At 41.6% G+C, this 22,213-nt stretch overlaps 1 protein-coding gene across 1 annotated transcript; it reads right to left on the reverse strand.

The window, feature by feature from the left end:
* Window positions 1-2,511: 2,511 nt before the first annotated feature.
* LOC115027777 (mothers against decapentaplegic homolog 6-like) lies at window positions 2,512-21,234 on the reverse strand. The gene is made up of 4 exons (XM_029461268.1): window positions 19,846-21,234; window positions 18,103-18,156; window positions 17,562-17,639; window positions 2,512-3,456 (listed from the first exon to the last, which is right to left on the reverse strand). The coding sequence occupies exons 1-4, from the start codon at window positions 20,594-20,596 to the stop codon at window positions 2,807-2,809; spliced, it is 1,533 nt and encodes a 510-aa protein (XP_029317128.1). The 5' UTR covers window positions 20,597-21,234; the 3' UTR covers window positions 2,512-2,806.
* Window positions 21,235-22,213: the final 979 nt, after the last annotated feature.

A 22,213-nucleotide genomic window follows, 5' to 3' on the forward strand; every position in this document is an offset into this window, starting at 1 on the left:
CTCTCTTCTTTTCTCTTCTCCTTCTCCTTTCTTCTCTTCTCTCTTCTTCTTCTCTCTTCTCCTTCTCTCTCCTCTCCTTTCTTTCTCTTTTCTTTTTCTCTTCTTTTTCTCTTTTTTCTTTCTCCTTCTTCTCTTTCTTCTTCCCCTTCTTCTCCTTCCTCTTCTTCTTCTTCTTCTTCTTCTTTTTCTCCTTTTTCTCCTTCTTTTTCTTCTTCTTCTTCTCCTTCTTCTCCTTCTCCTTCCTCTTCTTCTTCTCCTCCTTCTCCTTCTCCTTCCTCTTCTTCGTCTCCTCCTTCTCCTTCTTCTTCTTCTCCTTCTTCTCCTTCTTCTCCTTTCTCTTCTTCTTCTCCTTCTTCTCCTTCTTCTCCTTCTTCTCCTTCTCCTTCTTCTTCTCCTCCTTCTCCTTCTTCTCCTTCTCCTTCTTCTTCTCCTTCTTCTTCTCCTTCTTGTCTTCTTCTCCTTCTCCTTCTTCTCCTCCTTCTCCTTCTTATTCTTCTCCTTCTCCTTCTTCTTCTCCGTCTTCTTCTCCTTCTCCTTCTTCGTCTTCTTCTTCTTCTCCTTCCTCTTCTTCGTCTTCTTTTTCTCCTTTTCTCCTTTTTCTCCTTGTCCTTCCTCTTCTTTGTGTTCTTCCTCTCCTTTTTCTCCTTCTTCTTCGTCTTCCTCTCCTTCTTCGTCTTCTTCTCCTTTTCCTTCCTCTTCTTCGTCTTCTCCTTCTCCTTCCTCTTCTTCGTCTTCTTCTTCTCCTTCTTCTCCTTCCTCTTCTTCTCCTTCTCCTTCCTCTCCTTCTTCTTCTTCTCCTTCTTCTCCTTCTTCTCCTTCTCCTTCCTCTTCTTCTCCTTCTTTTTTTCTTTTTCTTCTTCTTCTTCTTCTTCTTCTTCTTCTTCTTCTTCTTCTTCTTCTTCTTCTTCTTACTGTAACGCTGGAGAGACGTTTGAATGCTTAATTTTTCCTCAGGAGTGCAACGACTTTGTAATCAACCCCTCTTTACTTTTACAGCTAACGTTAATTACAGGTTTCAGCGAGCAGCCTGCAGAGGTTCAGGGTCAAAACAAAAATGCCTGACTGCCTGAGCTGCGCGAGTTGCTGCTGCTGCTTCTTAAACACACGTCAGAAAGGTTATAGCCTTTAAACAGCTTACATTGTTTCTAATATGAGTTTCCATAAATAATTGTGTTGTTGAAAGAGTCAAACAAGATGCCATGACGCTATAAACACAGAACTTTCTCCTACCAGAGTGGGTTTGGGCCGGAGTGCCCTGCTGTGGTTTGTTGTGTAATTTCTCAGTTATGCACTTTATTTTCTTACCACTGGCACTGTAACGCCTTTCAGTGTTTTCCATTGCCACTGATACTTTTAATGCCAAGAAGATAGTTAAAACTATGATTTACGCAGTTGGAACACAGACAAAAACAACAAAACATTTGAGCATGAAAGTTCATTCTTTATCTTTGGAAACAATATGATCAAAATAAAATCTCAGCTCAAAGGTCTACTTGCTTTTCAGAGCTTTTAATTGCATCACACGGTCTTACTCAGCAAATATAGCTGGCTCAGTTGTTACCACGTGAGCTAGAGCTAGGTTTTACTTGACAAAAGTGTCTGATTTTACCATTCGATAGTACCACCGCAACACCCGATGTACGAGACGTGTAGTGCTTTAAATATATTCCACAGAGTAACTGTGTTTACATTCTTTCATTTGCTTTGTGATAGGAGTGATGGAGAGCTGTGCACAGACTTTAAAAACCGGACTGACACCAGATAACCTCCATGTTGCCTTTACTGAAGACTAATGCCATGCAATCTCCTTGTTTATGTTATTCCATTCACTGTGATAGACAGTGGTGATGGCAGTGTTGCAGCAGAGATGGCTTTGAGAAGATGAGGTGTTTCTTCAAACATTCAGTTAATGTCCTGTCTTCACTATAAACAATCTCCACTGGAATTGGAAACCTGTGAGAGTTAAAAGTTCCAAAACGCTGCAAAATGGACCTTTGACCTTTAAGTATATCTTCCACCTTTAGCGGTATAAAGGACGTTTGAATTGTATCATTTAACAAGCAGAGGAATTCAAATATGTATACACAACTATCATTAGGGCTAATAAATAAATCAGGTTTTTCCCCCAAACTGCACCCAGAGCAGCGTGTGGCATATACAGTACACATGTGACTCATCTTTTAAACTAATAAACAGTTGCTAAATATGTTTATTTTCTTAAATTAATACCATTCTAATAGCTATTCATTCAGCTACAGCCCAAATACAATTAACATATCATAAAGACTGGGAGCAGGGGGGAAAAAGCTAGCCTTGGTCGGTCAAAAGGTAAAGCACCATCCCGAACCGTTCCTATAAACACTGGAAAAAGCCCCCATGCTCCGGGTGTCGCGTTAGTGACGAGTCAGAGTAGCAACTAATCCATAGCTCAGGTAAAGCATTTGAGACTACCACAGAAACCTTCATTTAATACAAATACTTTATTGACAATGTATGTATGGCATACTTTTTGACGGAATTACTAAATCATGAGAACATAAACCAGGTTTGTCTTATTTTTACAGTTTATATTGCGACACTGAGAAACTGTAATGCATATATAGAATCAAAAGTGCATCTTCTTGTTGCTTTTTATGTTGTCCATATACACATTACACTATACATAAATAATTGCATTGTAAAAATGACTCAACTATTTACATGTATAATATATTTTATATAATATATAAACTTTATATTAAATCTAGGTAGATTACAATTAGGATACTGGGTCAGGAAGCCTCATGTGAGTCTGTGTGTCTGTGTGCTATCTGTGGTTGTTAAGTAGCACCTCCAGCCAGCACGGGCAGGAGGTGATGAACTGTCTGGAGTAGCAGGGGCCCCATCCTTTAGCAAAACTGATGCGAACACTGTGGGGGTCCCAGGGCCCCTCCTGGCACTCAGGCTTCACGCCGTGCTCCGCCATCCAGCTGGAGCGCTCATAGTCAAACACTTTGAGGGAGAAGCCCGGCATCACCCTCTTCACACTCAGCCCTCGAGCCCTGGGGGGGTCCAGAGTGGGCGAGTGGACAAACACGGGGTGCTGGCTGCGATTGTACACCCACACTCCGTCCGGCTCCCGGCTCAGCACAATGCCGTAGCCGATTTTACTGCGTATCTGTTGCACACCACTGCTACTGTTGCTGCAGCTGTTTCCTCCACTTCCATGGCTGGGGTGTCCGTGAAGACCCGATGTGCCGTGGCTGCCCGGGTCGTCGCGGCGGCTGTGGTAGGCGTTGGCGTGGAGCTGGCCCAGGCAGAGGCCCGTGCCCTGAGGTAGGTCATAGAAGATGTTGAGCGAGGGCTCGTAGGCTGGATAAAGGCGACCCACACGTGTGCGCTGCTCCCAGTAGGCAACACTGCACCAGTGAGAGCGATGTCCGCTGGAAGTCGATGAGCCGATAGAGGTACCAGTGTCTGAGGGGAAGAAGAGAGGTGGAAGAGTTAATATTTGCATTGGTAACAAAGAGTGCATGCTCAAAGACAAGTGTGTATGTGCCCAGAACGTGATCTAACCTTCTTAATATCGATCCTATTGATGCTAATCGATACTCAAAACAAGCTAGACTTACAAGACGACCCCGAGTGTTCACACTGAGACAGAACATATGCTCTCAAACCAATACAAAGTCAACTACAGCGGGAAGTTGTAAATGGCTTTCATTTCCATTTTACATGACAAAAGAAAAGAAATTCTCGCACTGCTTCAAGATTCAGTGCAACCTCCAACCTTTAGACCTACAGATGACACACTTAAGGAAAAACATACATGTATTGTCTTTGTAAGATTTGAAGTCACCATGAGCTGCCAGTAGAGCTTCAATAAGCCTTGCCATAGATTCTGAATGAAACACTGAGAGATGAAAACATACATCACTGTTATTTCACTCCCAATTCTTATTTTCATTCAAACATGGGCTGCAAAGGACATCTGTTGCATTGCTAATGCTTATGACTGAACGTTTATGTGTATGGTCCCTGTTAAATAAGCAAGAGGCGACCGCTGTGTTTGTGTCCCGTGTAAAACGATAAAGTCAACGTTGATTTATTTTAAATGCATGTCTGTAACTTAAATAAAGTAACAAACGTTCTTATTCTACGCCAAACCATGTTTTTTTTACTAAACATAACCAAGAAGTTTTGTTGTTTTGTTTTGTTTTGGGGAGAAAATGCGTTTCCCTCAAGACATATTATAGAATGCTTGCAGTATATGATTCACAACATTTCCATACATATCAAATCACTCAGTGACTTCATAGGCTTTGTGTGGAAGCATCTGTTTTCACTGTTTCTTCACTCATTTGTTCATGTTTTTTCCTTTAATTTGTCACTCATCTGAATATTTTGAAAAGGTGGCTTAAACTGCCAACACTGAACAGCCCACTTCCTCCTCTGACATCCCTCATCATCTCCCTCCGTAACACTCCTTCAGGTCCCGAGTTAAAGAGGAGCAGCAGAGAGGGGAGTTGGGGGGGGGGGGGGGCATTCAGCTCTCTGTCAACCTAGCGCAAGCCCATGAACCCTTGACCCCCAAGTCCTCATGCTATCAGCTCACATTAACTCCCACACAGAGTGATGCCATTATTTTGCTCCAGAGACTCTATTGACACAGAGGATTTAAAGACCCATGTGCCTGTGGCCCCATTCCTTTCATATTCCCGTGAGCACCCCCTCTTCATCCACCAGGGGCCAGAATGGCTGCGGCCCTTCTCCCATTAACAAGCTGCTTTTGGGTGAAACCAGGAACCGAGATTAGGCTAGGTGTGTTATGTTTGCACAGCGGCCATTTTCGTTTCAGGGGGGATAGGGCAAAAGAGGCGGTGGTAGTGCGGGGAGCTGGGAGGAGATGTGTGTGAGTGTTTGTACGCAAATACAAGCACACACACACACACACAAACACACACACACACGTACTGATGAGACAGGGCCTCACACATGCACATGTACATGCACAAATTGGGCCTTCTGATCCAAACAGTATGACTATAACACACACACACACACACACACACACACACACACACACACACACACACACACACACACACACACACACACACACACACACACACACAATTGCACTTCATCTGAGGCCCACGTGTGTCATTAGTGAATTCCAGGCTGGCAACTCCTGCGGTCTGGAGTTTTTACAGCTCTCCAATAAGAGAGCAGGCTGCTCAGCCAGCAGGATCTCTCTCTTTCTCTCATTCTATCTCTTTCTAACTCTCTCACAAACACACACCCACACACACACACACACACACACACACACACACACACACACATAAACAGTTTTACAAGCCGTGCTCTTCCCTGTAATAAGGCAACACAAACATGTCTGGGGAAACACAGGGACACTTTATGAGCTCACGATCAAATTAATTCCCAAGAAGACATAAAACAAACTGGGACTTTTTAGGGTTTTTTAGACATAGTACACTTTAATTTCCACCATATAATGAATGATGCTGCAGATAGTATAGTATTAAATCCTCACTTTCAAGTTTCTAATGAAACCGTAAATCAAGAATATGATGCGATTCAGTTTTTATGCATCACATATCTGGAAGAAACTCCCATAACTCCCGCTTATTTCTTATCTTCTATTTTATGTAACTCTTTTAAAGTCCTATTCATTTATCCTTTTATATTGTCTTGTGTTTATTTTATAGCTGGTCTTAATGTCTTTAATATCTTATGTAAAGCACTTTAATTTCCTTGTTGTTGAAAGGATATACAAATACAAACTTGCCTTGTCAAAGAACTTTAATACTTCATATTCATACGTTTCACTTTCCACTTACTTTATTTGAGTTTTTTCTGTTTAAGAAATGAATGAGAGCAGAATTTCACATCAAGCGTCAGCACCACAGTCCTCTGAGTGATGTGTTGTAAAGTCAAAACCACTCAATCATGATTTCCAACAGTGTTCGGCAGCGCGAGTGGTACAGCATGTCATGTTTAATGTTTCTGGCACAGTCCTTAGTGTCATCATGCTCAGCCTGGATATCATCCAACTAAAGGTATAATGAGCCCGTGTGAGAATGACGAGGGAGAGCAGGGAGGGAGGGAGATGGAGGAAGGAGCGGGTGGGCAGCCGAACTTCATCAATGGAATTTCAAAAGACGGGTTCAAACTGGAGGTTATCAGCATGTTTATGTTCAAGCGGAGGAAGTCGAAAGACCGCGTGTTAGTGTGTGACTGTGTGAATGTGCGTGCCTACATCTGTATGTGAGGGCTGGCAGCAATTACAGCGTCCTGCAAGCATTTACGCCAACCACCATTTAACAGCTCTGTTTACCAATTAGATAAGTAGCCTTTGTTATTTCATTTCAAAATCACTGTCTCTTAGTGCCAATCTCATGCAAACGCCCCGATACACTTCACAGTTGATTTTATCCAAGGCCTGCACAAAGGTGGGAAGAAAGGTGGAGTATTAAACAAAAGTCTTGCTGTAATTAAATCACATCCACAAGATAAATGTATGGACTAGCTTTGTTTTTTGCACTGATAAAAAGCAGTGGCAAGTTCAGGGGTCAGGCAGGCAGTTTCCTGCCAACTCCCCACAAACTGTCGAATCTGGACTTCAAACAATGACAGCAACACTCATCTTTCCTCTTTCTTTTCCTCCTCTTGAATAGATATTAAATAAATAGCTAGACATTTTGGGAAATACCCTTATTTTCTTTCTTGCTTAGACTAAGATGAGAAGATTGATACCACAGATATGCTATATCTGTGTGGTAAATGTAGCCGGAGAAAGCAGATGGTTATCTTAGCTTAACATAAAGACTTGATACAGAAAGATCTGCAGAGAACCACTTATATCTAATTTGTTTCATTTGTACAAAGAAGAAAACAAGTGTAGAAACAATTGATTTTTAGGAAGTCATTAACCCTAAAAAATGTCATCTTTACTTTTACACTGAAATAGTTTTGTACGTATTAAACAAACAACATATAAAATGTTAATTATTGACATATTGAGGGACTGGGTGGATTTAGGAAGTTTATTAAGAGACTAGCTGTTTCCCTGTTTCCAGTCTTAATGCCAAGCAAACTAACTAACTTCATATGTAACAGACAAACATGAAAGGGGGATCGATCTTCTAATTCTGAGCTAGAAAACGAAAAAGCATATTTCACAGAATGCCAAACTATTTCTTTAGACTTAAACTTAAATGTTCTTCTCTCTCCAGTATGAGCAGTGGAGGCTTCCTCCTGCTAAACTTAACCTGCACTGAGAGGAAGAAAGTTAAGGGGGAAAAAGGGGGAAGTAGAGGAGTAAAAAAAAAAACAGACTGGGTGAAAGAGGGAGCGGGAAAATGAGAGGGAAAGAGAGAGAGAGAACCTGCCAAGCATAACCAGCATCTACGGAAAAAATGAAGGGAGAAAAAGAGACTGTGAGAAAGGGAGGGAGGGAGACCCTCGTCTTTCATCCAGTGCCAAGGATTAGATTCCCCTCCAGTTATTAGACTCTTCCACTGTGCTGAAAGAAGTGGGTGGGTTGGGAAGAGGGAGGGGGAGGAGGAGTAGGGGAGACAGAGGGACAAGAGGGGAGGATAGAATTCAGCTACTGACCATTGTCGGCCGCCTCTAACATGCTTTGTTTTGATTCAACTTCCTCAAATTTCCTCCCAGAGCTCTAAAAAAGTAGAAATAAAATCAAATAAGGGGGAAAAAAGAAAACACCCCTCCCTAGCTACAAATGGTAGGCTCTGTGTTGTTTGAGACAACTATCATTACAGGGCAACTTCAATCCAGCAAGCCACATTTAAGCTGGCGTCTCGACTATCTCTACCATCAGAGGGCTGCGTTATCGCCAGACATGGGCTTTACAGTCCAACACAACGGGCTCTACCGCTCACAAACACACACAAATTCTTGCACACACACACACACACACTCCTTCCTTCTCCCTCTCTTTCCATTGTAAAGTAGATCTTGTGATGAAGTCTGCTGCAGTGTGGAGCTCGACATCTTCCCCTGCTTCTACACAAGAAATACAATCATCTAATTCCATTATTTCATACAAACAGACAACCACATTCCTTGGACCTGCAGGTCATCCGAGCCACAGGAAAGTAACTGTGTGTCCCTGTAGAATTCCTAGGAAGACGTGTTTGGAGGTAGTTTAGAAGGTTCCTCCAGGAGGAAGAGAGAAAGTAACCAGTTTCCTGCATTTCTGTTTCTACTTCAAAGTGCCAGACAACTTAAGCCAAGGAATGTCTCAGGTTTTGCATCCATCACTGCGTCCTGGACAAACTCTGCTGTCATGTTTTATATGTATGTAGTTTCAAGTGATATGAAGTATACATTATATACTGAATGAATTACGCAACATTGTTGACATTTGTTCTACATAACAACAGTAAACAGAGTGTGTGCTGGTGGTCGAGTGGTTAAGACGCATACATTTTAACTGCAAGCAACCTTTGTCGCATGTCATCTCCCCTTTTTTCTCTCTATACCGTTGGTGTTACTGTATCAAATAATGGTAAAAGATACCATATAAATCATAAGAAATGTGGATATGTTCCGACCAGCATGTGCTTCTGTTCCGACTTACATTGCCAGGTTCATAAATGTGTTAGTATGCACAAGTATGATCTTTAGACTGACTACTCAAGCATTAAAAGCAAACAGAGAGAGTGATAAATGAAATCCAGCCAGGTCACTGTGTGAGAATGAGGAAAACCTACTAAACACTGTTCAAGTTTCTGCAAAGCGAGTTTACATCCACTCACTCAACTTCCTCTTGGAGAAAGTGCACAAAGGTAAGTTTACATCATAAGAAATACTGTCAAGTTGTTGGGCCTACTTCTTTGATTACTAATGGACAAAAATAATGATCTGAAACTGAGTTCATTTGAGTAAACAAAACTAATTGTGATTGTGTGTTATTGTACATCATCCCTAATCGGATTTGTACTTCCTTGAAGCGAGTTCAGCTTCAGTGCAACATTTGCAGCAGTCTTTAGTGCAATTTAACCAGCTAAGCAGGTGGAGGGTGGGACTGCATCCTAAATTATACTTCTATAGTACATTAAGGTGTCACAACAGCTACAGCATGAAGTGATTTATTGTCCTGCACAAGCTCTATCTCGTCACTGTTGTTGCACCAGTGTTAGAGGAGATTGTTTGATCGATTGCTGCATTCCTGTTCCTGATGTAATCCTGTTCAAATGTGAAAACAATCACATCAAAGTCTGCACTGGAAATGGCTTTGCTAGAAGAGGATGAGCTAATCTGTTGAGCATTTTTTGATAAGGAGAACCTTCATATTCAGCCTGCTCTATGTTGTCTTCACCATCAACAAACACAGCAGCTCAATCACAGCTCATGTGGTGTATGTGAAGCCTGTGAAGCCCACATACATGTGGTTACATTTTTAACATTTACCTATAGAGGCACCACAGACACAGGTATCATGACACCGCGACATAGACATAAATCAGGCTTGTAGGATACTTAATGAAGAAATATGGTATATTGTAGCTTTAAGAATAACTTACAATAAACTTTTGCACAAACAACTTATAGAAAGATGATTTATATCTGAATAGAGACACAAAAGCCGACGCAGGGAAGCAGAGCTCTGCAGTTGACAAGCCTCCCCTCCCAACACATTCCTGGACAGGCCCTCTTCCTCGACACTTCCTCCCCCCGCTCGGCCAGTCACAGGGGTCAAGTTGACAAGTCTCTCATTGAGCCTCACGTGGTCCACTATATGGCCTTCACTCCTCACAACATAATTACACACATTTATTGGAGGAATAGATCCATTTGTTCCACTATGAAGAAGGAATTATGAAATTCCTTCTAAAACTTAATTTGGGAGAATTATCTAAACGTGGAACTCCAGTGTGGAACGCAGTGATAAAGAAAAATGAGACTGTCGACTGACAGTACAATGCACAATTACTATACGTAACTCGCACGGTCAGGGGGTGACACAAGGACTGTGAGACCTGTAATGGTTTAGAAGAGTTTGAGAATATGTATAATAACAACACATTTTCCATGAGCACACTTCTCACATCTTCCATATGTTAAATATGCTGTGAAGCAACACAACCTGACGTACTATCGCCTCACTGAGTTGATAGGGCAAACGTGATAGCACACAGTTGCTTATTTACACACCCAGCATATTCGGAGCAACATTAGCATTCATTTGCACGTCATGTTTCTGTCCACCTGATGAATCCCTCCTTTAAGCTCTGTGTTAGTCTCACGAGACTCCTGAGGGAAATAGCTGGCTATGTAATGGCTTATGTAATTTAGTGCAGGTAGCGTGCAGTCGGTTTGTCAGATTTATTTTTGCAGTAAGCATCTACCTGCCTCAGCAGGATATGACTTTAAGAGAGTGAAACAAAGAAAGTAAAGTTGTGGGCAGTAAACCCTAAACAATGAGCTGACACATGCTGTAGAGCTGAAGGGAGTTTGCTACTAGCAACCATTTTCACAGGACACAGTCCTTTGATCAATTGTTAATGAGATATATTGATTAGTGCAATCACAATGTTGTGTTCATATGGCATTTAAACCGTGTACATGACAAACAGGATTGTTTGCTTCTGTGTTGTTAATCACAAATATTTAGCCACTAAAAAGAGTAAATCAGCATTTCATCTAAAGACGCATCGTTTAAATCAAATGCCAACAGCAGAGAACATCATTTCACTAGGATTAATTTTGCCCAAAGCTCTTGCATATATCTTTTAGTCATCTATTGTTCATCGTGAGCCAGAAAACTACTGTACATTACACACTTTGGCTTTCAAGTCTCTGAGACACATTTGGAGCAAAAGAATATTAAACATATTTTTAAGAGATTAAATTCAAATATTACAACTTTATTGAAACAACATGGCTGTAATCCGTTTCTATGTGTATATATAGATATATATATATATATATATATATATCTATATATATATATATATATATATATATATATATATATATATATATATATATATATATACTGTACATATGGTCTTACTACTCCTCATCAAAGTTGGATAGTGAAGCTTCATACTGTATGTGTTTGTCAATGTGGTTTATAATATCATGGGTGAATGCTCAGCACAAACACACACTCAATTGTTCGCACTGCCAGCAGGCAGCTAAATCGCCGGAAAACTCCTGAAAATGTTGTTTCGCTCAAATACACTTGAGTCTTTCCTCAGCATTGCACTAAGAGCTCATAGCACAGGCGACAGTTTCCTACATTTCTTAGAGTCAGAGAGCCTGTCGACATCTGCAAAGAATCTTTAGGTTCAGCAGCATGGCAGGATTCCATTAAAAGCCAAATTGCGGGTTGGCAAAAACTCTGAGGGAACAACGGAAAGCCACAGCCAGTCCTGTAATTTAAACCTTATTTTAAATTGTGATGGCCTGACAACATGGACTGAAAGAGAGGGGGCGAGAATAAGAGTTACAAAGACAGAGAGAAAGAGAGCAAAAATGTGTGTACAACAAACAGCAGAGGCTGCAAGGGCAGAAGTATAATTAACACCAAGACAAGGAACAGTAAAAGTGGGCTAAAGAAATGTGAGGTGAAAGACGAGGGGTTAGCAAAAAATAAAAACATCATTGTGATTTGGCACAATATAAGAAGGTCTGTATTTGATAATCGAGATTGTTTCGGATGTGGAACCATGAACTTGGAAAGGTCAAGGCCTGTCGATTTAGCGTCACTCAATATGAAATGGTTGAAAATATAAATTCTTGCTGCAAGAAACACGCTTCTTTAAACATAGTGTTAAGACAGCTACATAAAGCAGTGTCACGTCTACCAAGACAGAATGTATGACGAACCAAGTTCAGACACGGAAATGGGAATGGAAATAAATGGGAAATGAAATAAATACATTTGATCTTTTGCTTTCCGTGTTGGACGTACCGCGATGATATCGAATATCTTTTCCTGCACAACCTCAGATACCCTCGAATACTTGGAGCACAAGTATTTTAGAGGCACGCATGCTGACTGTTTCTGTGCATGCACGGCACGCAACAACATTTACACGTATCTTTACTGACAAGACATTTCTGCTTTAAAGCCGTGCAGGTGTCAAGGCTCCATTGACTCAGAGTTTACAGCCCACACAGCCACCCCGACCTCCGGCAGACTTCCGCAAACATAATCCGGTAGAAGATATGTTTCCCTCGAAGCGTAGTTGATAATGCAGTTTCATTGTATGGGAATGTCATTTTTTAGGAGGCCAGGCCGGATGATTAAATACAGACGAGAAAGAGTTATTACGGACCAATAATCTTGTTTTTCAAGTCAGGTGGTTTAAACTAAGATAGGATCAGTCCTGTGATGTAGAGAAATAAAGTGAGGGAAGTTACAGGAAAAGTAACACGTTTTATGAAATGTAGTAGTAATTTATCTATTTAACCTTCTTGAAGTTCAACTTGTCACATCATATATAATTTCTTGAATACTACAAGATAAACATGCAGTACTTCCTACCAATAAGCTGATTGAAGAACATTAATATCATCTTTCATCTCACCTCTACCCGTCCCAATTACCTTCAAACATTGCCTCTATCTTTCTTCTCATTTCTTTCTTCTTTATTATGATTTGTTGAATACCATTTTCTGGTTTAAAAAAACCCACCAACAAATAAACCATTATGCTTAAGGCAGTATAGTTGGTGTCATTCAGGAACATCAGGAGTCCAACCTTACTCGCCTGTTGCTGTGATCTTTTCAGATAACAACAAACTCCGTCTCCTAGAAATTATGTTTATATAGCACTAAACTGTTTTCCCAGTTAGGTTGTGGTGACAAATGCGCTACATTTAATTACTACTGGAGTCATAGGAAGGTGGTCGGGCTGGATGACGGACATACAAAGAGCAGGACTTTGACACCAGAAACCGGGGTTTGCATCCTGAGTCCCGTCTGTGGTTAAACTTAGGCAACAAAAGCACTTTGGTTAAGGTCGAGGAAAGATTGTGGTTTTGGTTTAATGTCAATAATCATTTTGTGTTCTGTGATTTAAATCACTTCAGACTTTTTCTGTATTAAAAGAAGACCACAATCATTCCTTAAAAAGTGTTGGCATTGCCTGAACAAACCATCAAATGTTTAATAATGTGGCCGTCACCATGAAGGATATTGTATTGTAAGATCTGACATTTTGTGCAAAAACAAATTAAATAGGTTGTCAGTAAACATTTCACTGTTGCATTCGGTAACAACATTTCCTCATCAATATTTGCTGCTTCACACTAGTGTTTTAGCGTTTTAATAATAGTGTTAACATTCTGGCAATCAGCCTAAAATGTGAACCAATTCAAAAACAAACTCAAAGACTTAAAAAGTTTTTTAACAATCTGACATAAAAGAGCTCTGAGTGAGTTGTGCGCCCTCAGCTGCGTACCCTGCTTGTATAGTGAAAAAGAGCCGTGATGGAAAATATTTGAGGAAATGGCAAATGGTTAATGGGCCAGCACTTGATGTTGAATTCCATAGTCTAATGTGTCTCAGTGAGGCATAAGAGCAAGTGTTGTACGCGTGCCAGCAAACAGGCTGGAGGTTCAGGTCACTGAGAGGACCCAGCCAGACTTAGACTCTCACTGGGCGCAGCATAATGTGGCTGTTTTGCTTTTTGTCTTTGATTTTTTGTTTTACATCTCAAGACTTTGCAACAATATTGAAATGAATTCTACGAAAGCATCTCATCTAATATTCATGCTTCAGTGAGTCAAGTCTTTACTTGAGAGCCTCGGTAGATGATTTACAAAACCGTGTCCAACTGTGTCAACCTGGACTGACCTGGAAAGCTTCACACTTTCTGAGCTAAACTCACTAAAACAGCACGGTGCAGTCGAACTCTTAAAACTGTCTTCCGAGCTTCCAAGAATGTCAGCTCAGCTCCGTGTTTCTTAAGTATTAACGCCGATATGTTCAAACATGTATCAGATGTCACTCTCCAGAGTCAGACCCCCTGATCCCCCTCCCACCTCTTTCACTCCGAGACCCTACTCCCCCTCACCTTCCCAATTTTCCAACATTCCTGGACCGTGCCCCATCAGTCAAAGGGCCAATTCATGGGGTTAATGCTGCAGCGAGTGCAGACAGGGCTTTGAGACAGGATGTTTGGCTGATACCTTGCTCTGCTTAAGCAAACAAGCCACCAAAATATGATTACTAAGGGCAGAGAAGGAGCCGTCTTCTTGTCTTACTTCAGTGCATCCAGGCCATACTAATGTCCACTAAGTACCATTGCTTTACTTGTTTCCACATGTTCAAAAGCCGGAGTCTAATGACAACAAGGTGGACGAGTGTTTGACAAGTACAATGATGTCATATGATGTGAAAGCTGACTAGGACATCACTAACTCTTCGGGCATTGTCCTTCTAGACTCTCAAGCCCTTAAAATAAAAAATGTTAGCTTTCCATTCAGACTGAACTGCCCTTTCGTTTAAATTAATCTATTAACAATTAACAGTCATTTTATCAAAATTGTAATATGGACCAGCGTAGTATTCAAATCGCAGGAGGCGCCTACTTTGATTCCCTGGATGGTGACCCCAAAAACCCTGATTTAGAAAAATAAATAAAAACAAAGTCGTTTTTTGCTAATGAACCCTTCGTTGGTAAAAGGTCAAATATGTGTCAAAACATCACTCTGAAGGAAGTATCATGGTGCTGAAAAGATGTCCCAACCTACAAATTGTATCCTACAGACTTCTTAAAAGTCTCACGTACAGATCCTCCGTGTGAAGTCCGATTGATCCCATGTTTTAATAGAACCGCTCATGGTCCAGGGCATTCACGGCGAGCGTGTTGATGACACATTTTAGTGTGGCTGCCGTGAAACCAGAAGACAACAAACAGCCAGTGGGTGAATAAAGAAGGGTCATTTCCATGTAGACGCCAACGAGGATGTCTAACTGGAGAGCCTAAGAGACGCCGAAATCGTCAGATTCAAGGATGCAGATAGTCCAAAGTATTTAGAGAAAGCTTCGTCAAATACAATACAGCAGACACGCAGCTTTTATTGTAGTTATACATCATTAATAAAGGTAAACAAGCAACTTTCCATTCCAGCTAATCGCGTGATTGTTGAATGTGTGTGTGTGTGTGTGTGTGTGTGTGTGTCCTGATAGAACCCCTACGTGAGTTCTCTGAGACGATCTTATCACTGACTCAGACAGAAATTTCTCCCTTCCTCCCCCTTGTCTCACACACGAACACACACACACACATACACACACTCGCACACACACACACACACACACACACACACACACACACACACACACACACAGACACACAATAATCAGCTGAATTACACATTTTGTTGGAGTCACAGAGCTACGGTCCAAGTAGATATACTGTAAGTCTGCTAAACTTCCAGGAGACTTTTCCCTTTTAAAAGCTTTGCTGTTTGCTGCGGTTTAAAGGGAACGTTAGCTGATCGAATGATAAAAGAGGCCAGGGCAAAGGTATGTATGGACCACACCCAGCTGCTGCAGACTTTTTTTCCTTAAAGCTAGGGTACATATAGGAATAAAAAAGATGTGCCAAAGCACATGTTCAATGCTTGTTTTTGTTCTAAAGAAAACATCACAGGCTTTAGATGACACGCCAGAGGATCACCTGCACAAAAAAAGATTAATTTACACTCTTGAAAGATCTTACCAACATCAAAGTTTTAATATCTTTTTTTAAAGCTACAGACAATTCTTTGATACACGCTTTATGTTCAGCTTATTTCCTGTTATAATACCAGCTGTAACTCAAAAGACGAGTCTTATAATCTGTCAAAGTTAAAGACAAAAGCTACATGCAGGATTCTTGGCTAAGTCTGTTTAGTCTCTCTCCTACTCGTGCTCTTGGCCTGAGATCCTGTTCTCGGCTCCAGCGTTCTGGTGTGGGAGGGCAGGGGATCAGAGACCACACACACACACACACACGCACGCACACACACACACACACACACACACACACACAGAATCACCCAAACACACCCCATCTTTTAAGAAAACTATTTCCACTCTTTTCACCAGGCAGACAACAGTAGGTATCCTCTCTCACTACAGAGCCTCAAGATCACAACATAAAACTTGACCCTTGTTCGACTCGTGAACTTGACTGAACAGACTTGACTTTTTAACATAACCTCCAATAACAACACTTTCATCAGAGTCAATCCAATTAAAAGTCCTTTAGAAGCTACGTGATTTGTTTTAACCAAAAAATGTGTAAGGGGGATAAATTGTGGACACTGATGTCATGTCTGTATTTTATGTTTTGAGTTTACATTCCACAATTAAAAACATTCAAACTGTGGATATTTTATAAGCAGATTTTTTACACTCAATGTATGAAAGTTGACGAAGTTAAGGCTAACAAAATAAAACATAAATAGAAGTTTCAGCGTTTATTCCTGACAGTATTGAGAAGGCTTTAAAAACAGCATGTTTTATGTTGGGAAATAAAATACCCTGAAAGAATAATCCAAGTAATAAAAGCATCTTCTTCTGACAGTGGTGAGGTGTGCATTGGGAGGACTATCTGAAATGCTGGCTACACAACAGACAAACAAACACAAGAAAGTCTCATTGGGCAGCAGCTGACTCTTCAGAAAGGTCTGTGATGCGGTGACTTACACTACGCAGACTTCATAGGTGCCCATTCACCTTTCAACACCGTCCACGAGTGAGCCCGGGGAGGCTTGATCAAGTGGGTTTGTGGGTTTCTTCTAACGCTACAAGGACCTCTCCACCCGACCCCAGCACGTAAACAAATAAAGCTCCAGTTTCATCATCTAGAGGGGGCTGTTTCCTGTCCAAACGCAGCCCTCAGCCCCCCTCTTTCCACATATACACGCACACAAAACTCTACACCTCCGCCTCATCAGAGCTGCTCGGCTCCCCCGCCCCCAAAATGCCAGCCTCTTTCCACTGCTCAATTGCCAAGAGGAATGGAGGGATTTGAGGGAAGAAAGAGGGAAAGGGGGGGATGGGTGGTTTGAGAGGCAAAGGGGATTGGGAGTATGCACGGGGATCTTATTGCAGCTTCATCCCAGTGAAATATTTTGCTATGGAGAAAGCATAGGGAGCGAGAGAGACGGGGAAAGAGACAGAAAGGCTACACTGCTGTGGCATCTAGATAGTGAGAGACCCCAGACCCCCACCGAGCCCCCCATGCCTCTGACAATGGAAGCTTTATGCAGTGGACTTTTTGCTTGTCTTAACAGCCTTTGAAAATAGGAAGGAAAGCAACAACATAATAACAGCAGTAAATGTAATTTACCCTTTAATGTCAACATTCAGAGAGGATGCATGCACAAGTGTGTGCGTCTGTAAGTGCACACACACTCACGCAACTCCAAAGATTTTTCCATTTGCGCTTCTAAGCTTATTTGTGGGAAAAGTTCACTTCATCAGGAATGCAAATCAAACTTTAAACATCATAACCTGCTGAACAAACACCGGCCCGGTCCCACTGTTCATGTACCTCTGCAGTAGTGATGCAAGTTACTCACCTGTGTAGTCTCTTGGCGTAATGTGAGGCGGATTGGAGGAGAGGGGGGGCACAGTTTCAGTGTAAGACAGAGTTGAGTCTGGTGAATGCAGAAAAAGCACAAACATACAGTGAGATAATGCCAAACATTCTCTGGTTTTATCCTCTTAGATGTGAGAAGTTGCTGTTTTTGTTTTTTTGTTTTTATAATTAAAACTAATTTGGAGTTTGAATGATTTGAATACCACCTTGTAACCATTTAAATTTAATGACGTTTTCAAGATGAATAATTAAAATAAGCATTAGTTGCAACCTTACTGTAATGCAGGCCCTCAAACTATAGAGCAGACTGCCTGTTTGCATAAACAGAGCCTCCCTATTATAAACTGCAGATGTCAGGCTGATCAAAAGGGAAGATGAGCACAGGTAAAACTCGACTAACGCCATGTCGCTTTCAACACAGGCAGCTTTTCAAAGGTAATTTGTGTTTCCAGTCTAGAAATATGACGGTGACGACACCCTCTGTGTCGTTTGCAATGTGGTCGCCATTTTTCCAAACTTACCCAGTGGCTTGTGTTCATCTGAACGGGACAGAGAGTATGGGGGAGGAGGTGATTCTGGAAATACAACAAAAGTTAAGGTTAAGTTAAATGCTGAAGGGTATTAAATGATCAACTGAGAAAGAAAACTACTGAACGAATCCTTCCTGCTTAGAGTTAGCTGCTGCATGAAGAAATCAAGTCTTATACACTACCAACTGTAGATTATGTGAAATGCTTGCAATTTGCATAGTCAACAAGTTTTAATTAGTTAATTTTATTGTATCATGAACTTCTTACATATTGCATACAAAAACTGTGTCTTTTGTCCAAACTTTACAAATGAAATCTGCCACAAAAAAAGTTTTTCTTCCGAAAACACAGCTCACGTAAAAAATGTCACCCTTAAATCATCATATAATGGACTTCATCTTCAGTTTCTTCTAAAGCACATGACAAACAAAGCCTTTCCTCTTCAGGTAGACTATTTAACCCACCTGTTTCTATAGCTAAAGGTAATGTGGAGGCTACCTGAATATATTCATCATTTCGGTTTGTACCTTGCATCAACAGACTGTTCTTTTACCTAAGGAGCTATATACACTCAGTACATGATTGCATAACTGCAAACATGTGGAGTCTTTCTTTTGAACCTAATATGTATAATTCAGCAGATACAATCTGCAAGTATTTCATCTCACTGTATCTTTGTTTTTTAAGAGAATTGTATTTGTTTCTCAATGTTTTCATTTGTATTCTCTGCTTTTCCTACATTTTCATAAAGTTTTAATTTGAGACATTTTCTTCCACACAGACTCACAGGATGACTTCTGTATAAAAGCAGCTCTGTAAATTATATAAGCAATGCTGCTGGGAGAGTCCCTGCAGTCCAAAGTGGACATGGGTTTGTGGCTGCGGCCCCTTTAAGAGCAGAGCCAGTAATTGCCGGAGTCCTCAGTCAGTCAGATACCCAGCGAGTCAGTCTGGCGCCAGCACTATGCAAACTGTATATTATCGGCACTCCTTCACCTAAATAACAAGAGGAGGACCTCCTTGTCAGAGAAAAAAGAGCCTAAGTGCAACTTGAGAGCGACTTTCAATTGGGCTATGCGAGAAGCAGCAAAGTTTTGCGCAAATTTAAATAAATGTGTAATGTGTTTGGAATGTGGAGAGAAAATCAAAGAAATGGTTGACTAAAGTAAAAGCTAGAGTTATAAACATTTTGTAAAACTGCAGGGCAGGCAGTGAAACATGAGAAGTGTATAAGTGATAATTATTCTCTGGGGTTTCAGTTTTATGATTGCAAATGTAAGATGAAGAAAAAGTACTTAGAAAGTAAAAGAAACATAACTTAATGGATGTTTTTTCCCGTGATTGTGACGTTGTTTTGACACGTTAATCAACAATAACAACACTGTTCTTTAGTTGCAGGCTGCAGGCTATTAATACGCTGATTGGAAAGTCTCATTAATTTCATGCTGGGCCATCGTTATTTATGTTGCATAAAATCTAATGAGGCTACATTCATGACGCACTTCACTTTTAGGAGATTAATACTACTCTCTGCGAGACCCTCCACCTTTTGTTTGAGTTCCAGGGGCCCCATGAAGATGATGCCTTAATGTGGTGTTAACAGGGCAGAATGACAGGATGACATGGCCATGTATTGCTATCTCTCGTTGTTACTTATACATCAAGTTGAACGTTTTCCAAGGGAAAAGGGCCTCCTCTAGTTTGAGTCACCCCCACCAATGTTAATGTCCTTACCTGGCCCACACAAGCGGCTGTAGTGATAGGGGTTGCAGCACACCTTTGCGCCGTCCACTGCGCCGAAGCTCTGGCAGTGGCTGAGCGTTTTGAGCCGGGCTGAGAGCGGCAGGTCACTCCAGCGGTACACCTTACACAGGAGATCCTGTGGAGAGATGTGATGAGCACCGAGCCGCAGCTCACTGCTTGGCACCATGACGCACTCGCTGGGTATCCCTCCTTTGGTCTCCACAGCCTTCACCAAGGTATCCAAAGATCTCTCCTTGAGTCTTTTCAAAAAAGCATGAGCAGTGCTCGCTAGTTCCTCCTCCAGCCCCGCCGCATGCCTCTGTGCGCACTGACAAGTGCCCCCTCCGTCTTTTCTCGGGGCCCAATACGGGCTCCGAGATCTGAGATCCCATTCCCCAAACAAACAACACGTCACCGTCCTACTGTCGCCCTCCTGTCCCCGCCGAGAACCTCTGTGCTCCGGGAGGCACATGTCACCCGCACCCCGGTCATCGTCAGGTTGCTCCTCGTCCTCCCTCTCCGTGCTCTCTGTCAGGTCTCCAGCCTCCCCCGTGAGTCCCGGAGCCGGGTCAGTGTGTGTCACCGACCGCTGCTCGTGTCTGTGGAGCTTTCCTGAGTGTCTGCCGCACGGACCGTTCCGTCCTCCCTCACCTCGTCTGCTTCCATCCCGCCCGTCGCTCTCGGTGACCAGACGGCTTCTCCAGAGTCGCCGTACAAGACCTGCGCGTTTCGACTTGAACATACGACAACCTAGACAGATTTGGATGTGTCCTGTCGGTCCCGTCCGGGTCTCGGGAGATGCCACATCGATTTACACTCTTCGCGCAAGACCGGGGGTTTGTGCACGGTGCGCACAACATGCGCAGCCGGTGGTCGCCGTTTTCTGGCTCTTCCGCAGCATTAGAAAGTAATATTCAATCATGCGTTGCGTTAAACATCACTAAACGTCTGAAAAAAGAGACAGCTGCACACAGCCACTGCTCAGTGACCTGCTGTCGCCAACTCAATTAAGCCACAACTTCTGCCAGCCCTCTCACAAAGCCTTCAACTCCCCAACACTCTGGAGATCCCGCACACAATCCACAAACCATAGTTAGTCCACTCCAGGAGCAGTATCAATTTACATTAACAAAAAGAGCAGCAGAAACATTAATCCAAAAGTTTTCCACAGTTTCTTCTTGAGCTTCGTGAACCCCTTCAACCGTAAAATCCTCCCTTCACCCCGAAATAAATCCTCACAACACTGAAATGATTTCTATCAATGTGGTGGATGCAATAATCCCGCTGCAGAGTCCCGGGGTAAAGCAGAGATGGTCGGGACTGCGGTGCCAAACTCCGGGACGGATTCTGTGCTGAGAAGTTGTTTTAAAGAGAGGTGGAATTACTCCACTCTCCCCTGCAAGTCCTTTTCGGACGCACACACACACGTACACAAACACACATAGGCACACGCTCCTGCTCACACACAGCTCCTGCACAGTCAAGCCCAACGGAATCAAGCCAGGTTTATTGGACTGTGATTTTCAAAATAATAACATTAATTGTAAACATTGACAGTTAGTTGAAGAAAAGACATGAGAGAAAGAAAAAATGTTTATAAATACTTTTAATATGAAAAAGTGTTTTTTCTTTTGTGAGCTTAAATTTCACTTAAATTAAACTGAAACATGAAACTGCAATGCAAAACTGCAATCTTCATTTATAATCTCTAAATAATGTCTCTGAAGGTTTTCTGGAAAGTCTTATATATATATATATATATATATATATATATATATATATATATATATATATATATATATATATATATATATAGCCGTATATTATTGCTAATTATAGGGAAATAGGTAATGATAATGTGTTTAATATTAACCTTGTATTCACTTATTATTGAAAACTTTCTTTCTCATATATATTTTAGATTGTTTTTCTTGCATGTGGACAAATTCCTCATCTTTTTCATGTTTATTTCATGACCTGCTATTACTGAAAAGATCTATATAATTGTTCCATTAAATTTCCAATTTTGATGTTTCCCATTTCCAGCAAACATCTATTATCTGAATTACATTACACAATAGAGACTGGTGAAAAAAGTAAACATTTAACTTCCAAAACTTAAACAAATTGCTTTTATTTTGAAACCCAGATCACTGGATCTCCCTTGCAACTCTGTCGAAATTGACTCTCTCTCTCTCTCTCTCTCTCGCTCTCTCTCTCTCTCTCTCTCTCTCTCTCTCTCTCTCTCTCTCTCTCTCTCTCTCTCTCTCTCTCTCTCTCTCTCTCGGAGCCCCAGAGGAAAGCTCTGGAGCCATTGGTTGACTCCCGCCATCATGTGCCAGTCTAGACACTTTGGCGG

The sequence above is a fragment of the Cottoperca gobio genome, chromosome 3 (assembly GCF_900634415.1).
Source record: "Cottoperca gobio chromosome 3, fCotGob3.1, whole genome shotgun sequence".
Classification (NCBI taxonomy): domain Eukaryota; kingdom Metazoa; phylum Chordata; class Actinopteri; order Perciformes; family Bovichtidae; genus Cottoperca; species Cottoperca gobio.

Bases quoted from the DNA above. Each gene is read 5' to 3' on its own strand.
- LOC115027777 (XM_029461268.1), bottom strand. From the start codon at position 20,596: ATGTTCAAGTCGAAACGCGCAGGTCTTGTACGGCGACTCTGGAGAAGC. The intron at 18,157-19,845 runs GTAAGGACATTA...TTGTATTTCCAG, and splicing joins CAGCCGCTTGTGTGGGCCAG to AATCACCTCCTCCCCCATAC. The intron at 17,640-18,102 runs GTAAGTTTGGAA...TGCATTCACCAG, and splicing joins AGATGAACACAAGCCACTGG to ACTCAACTCTGTCTTACACT.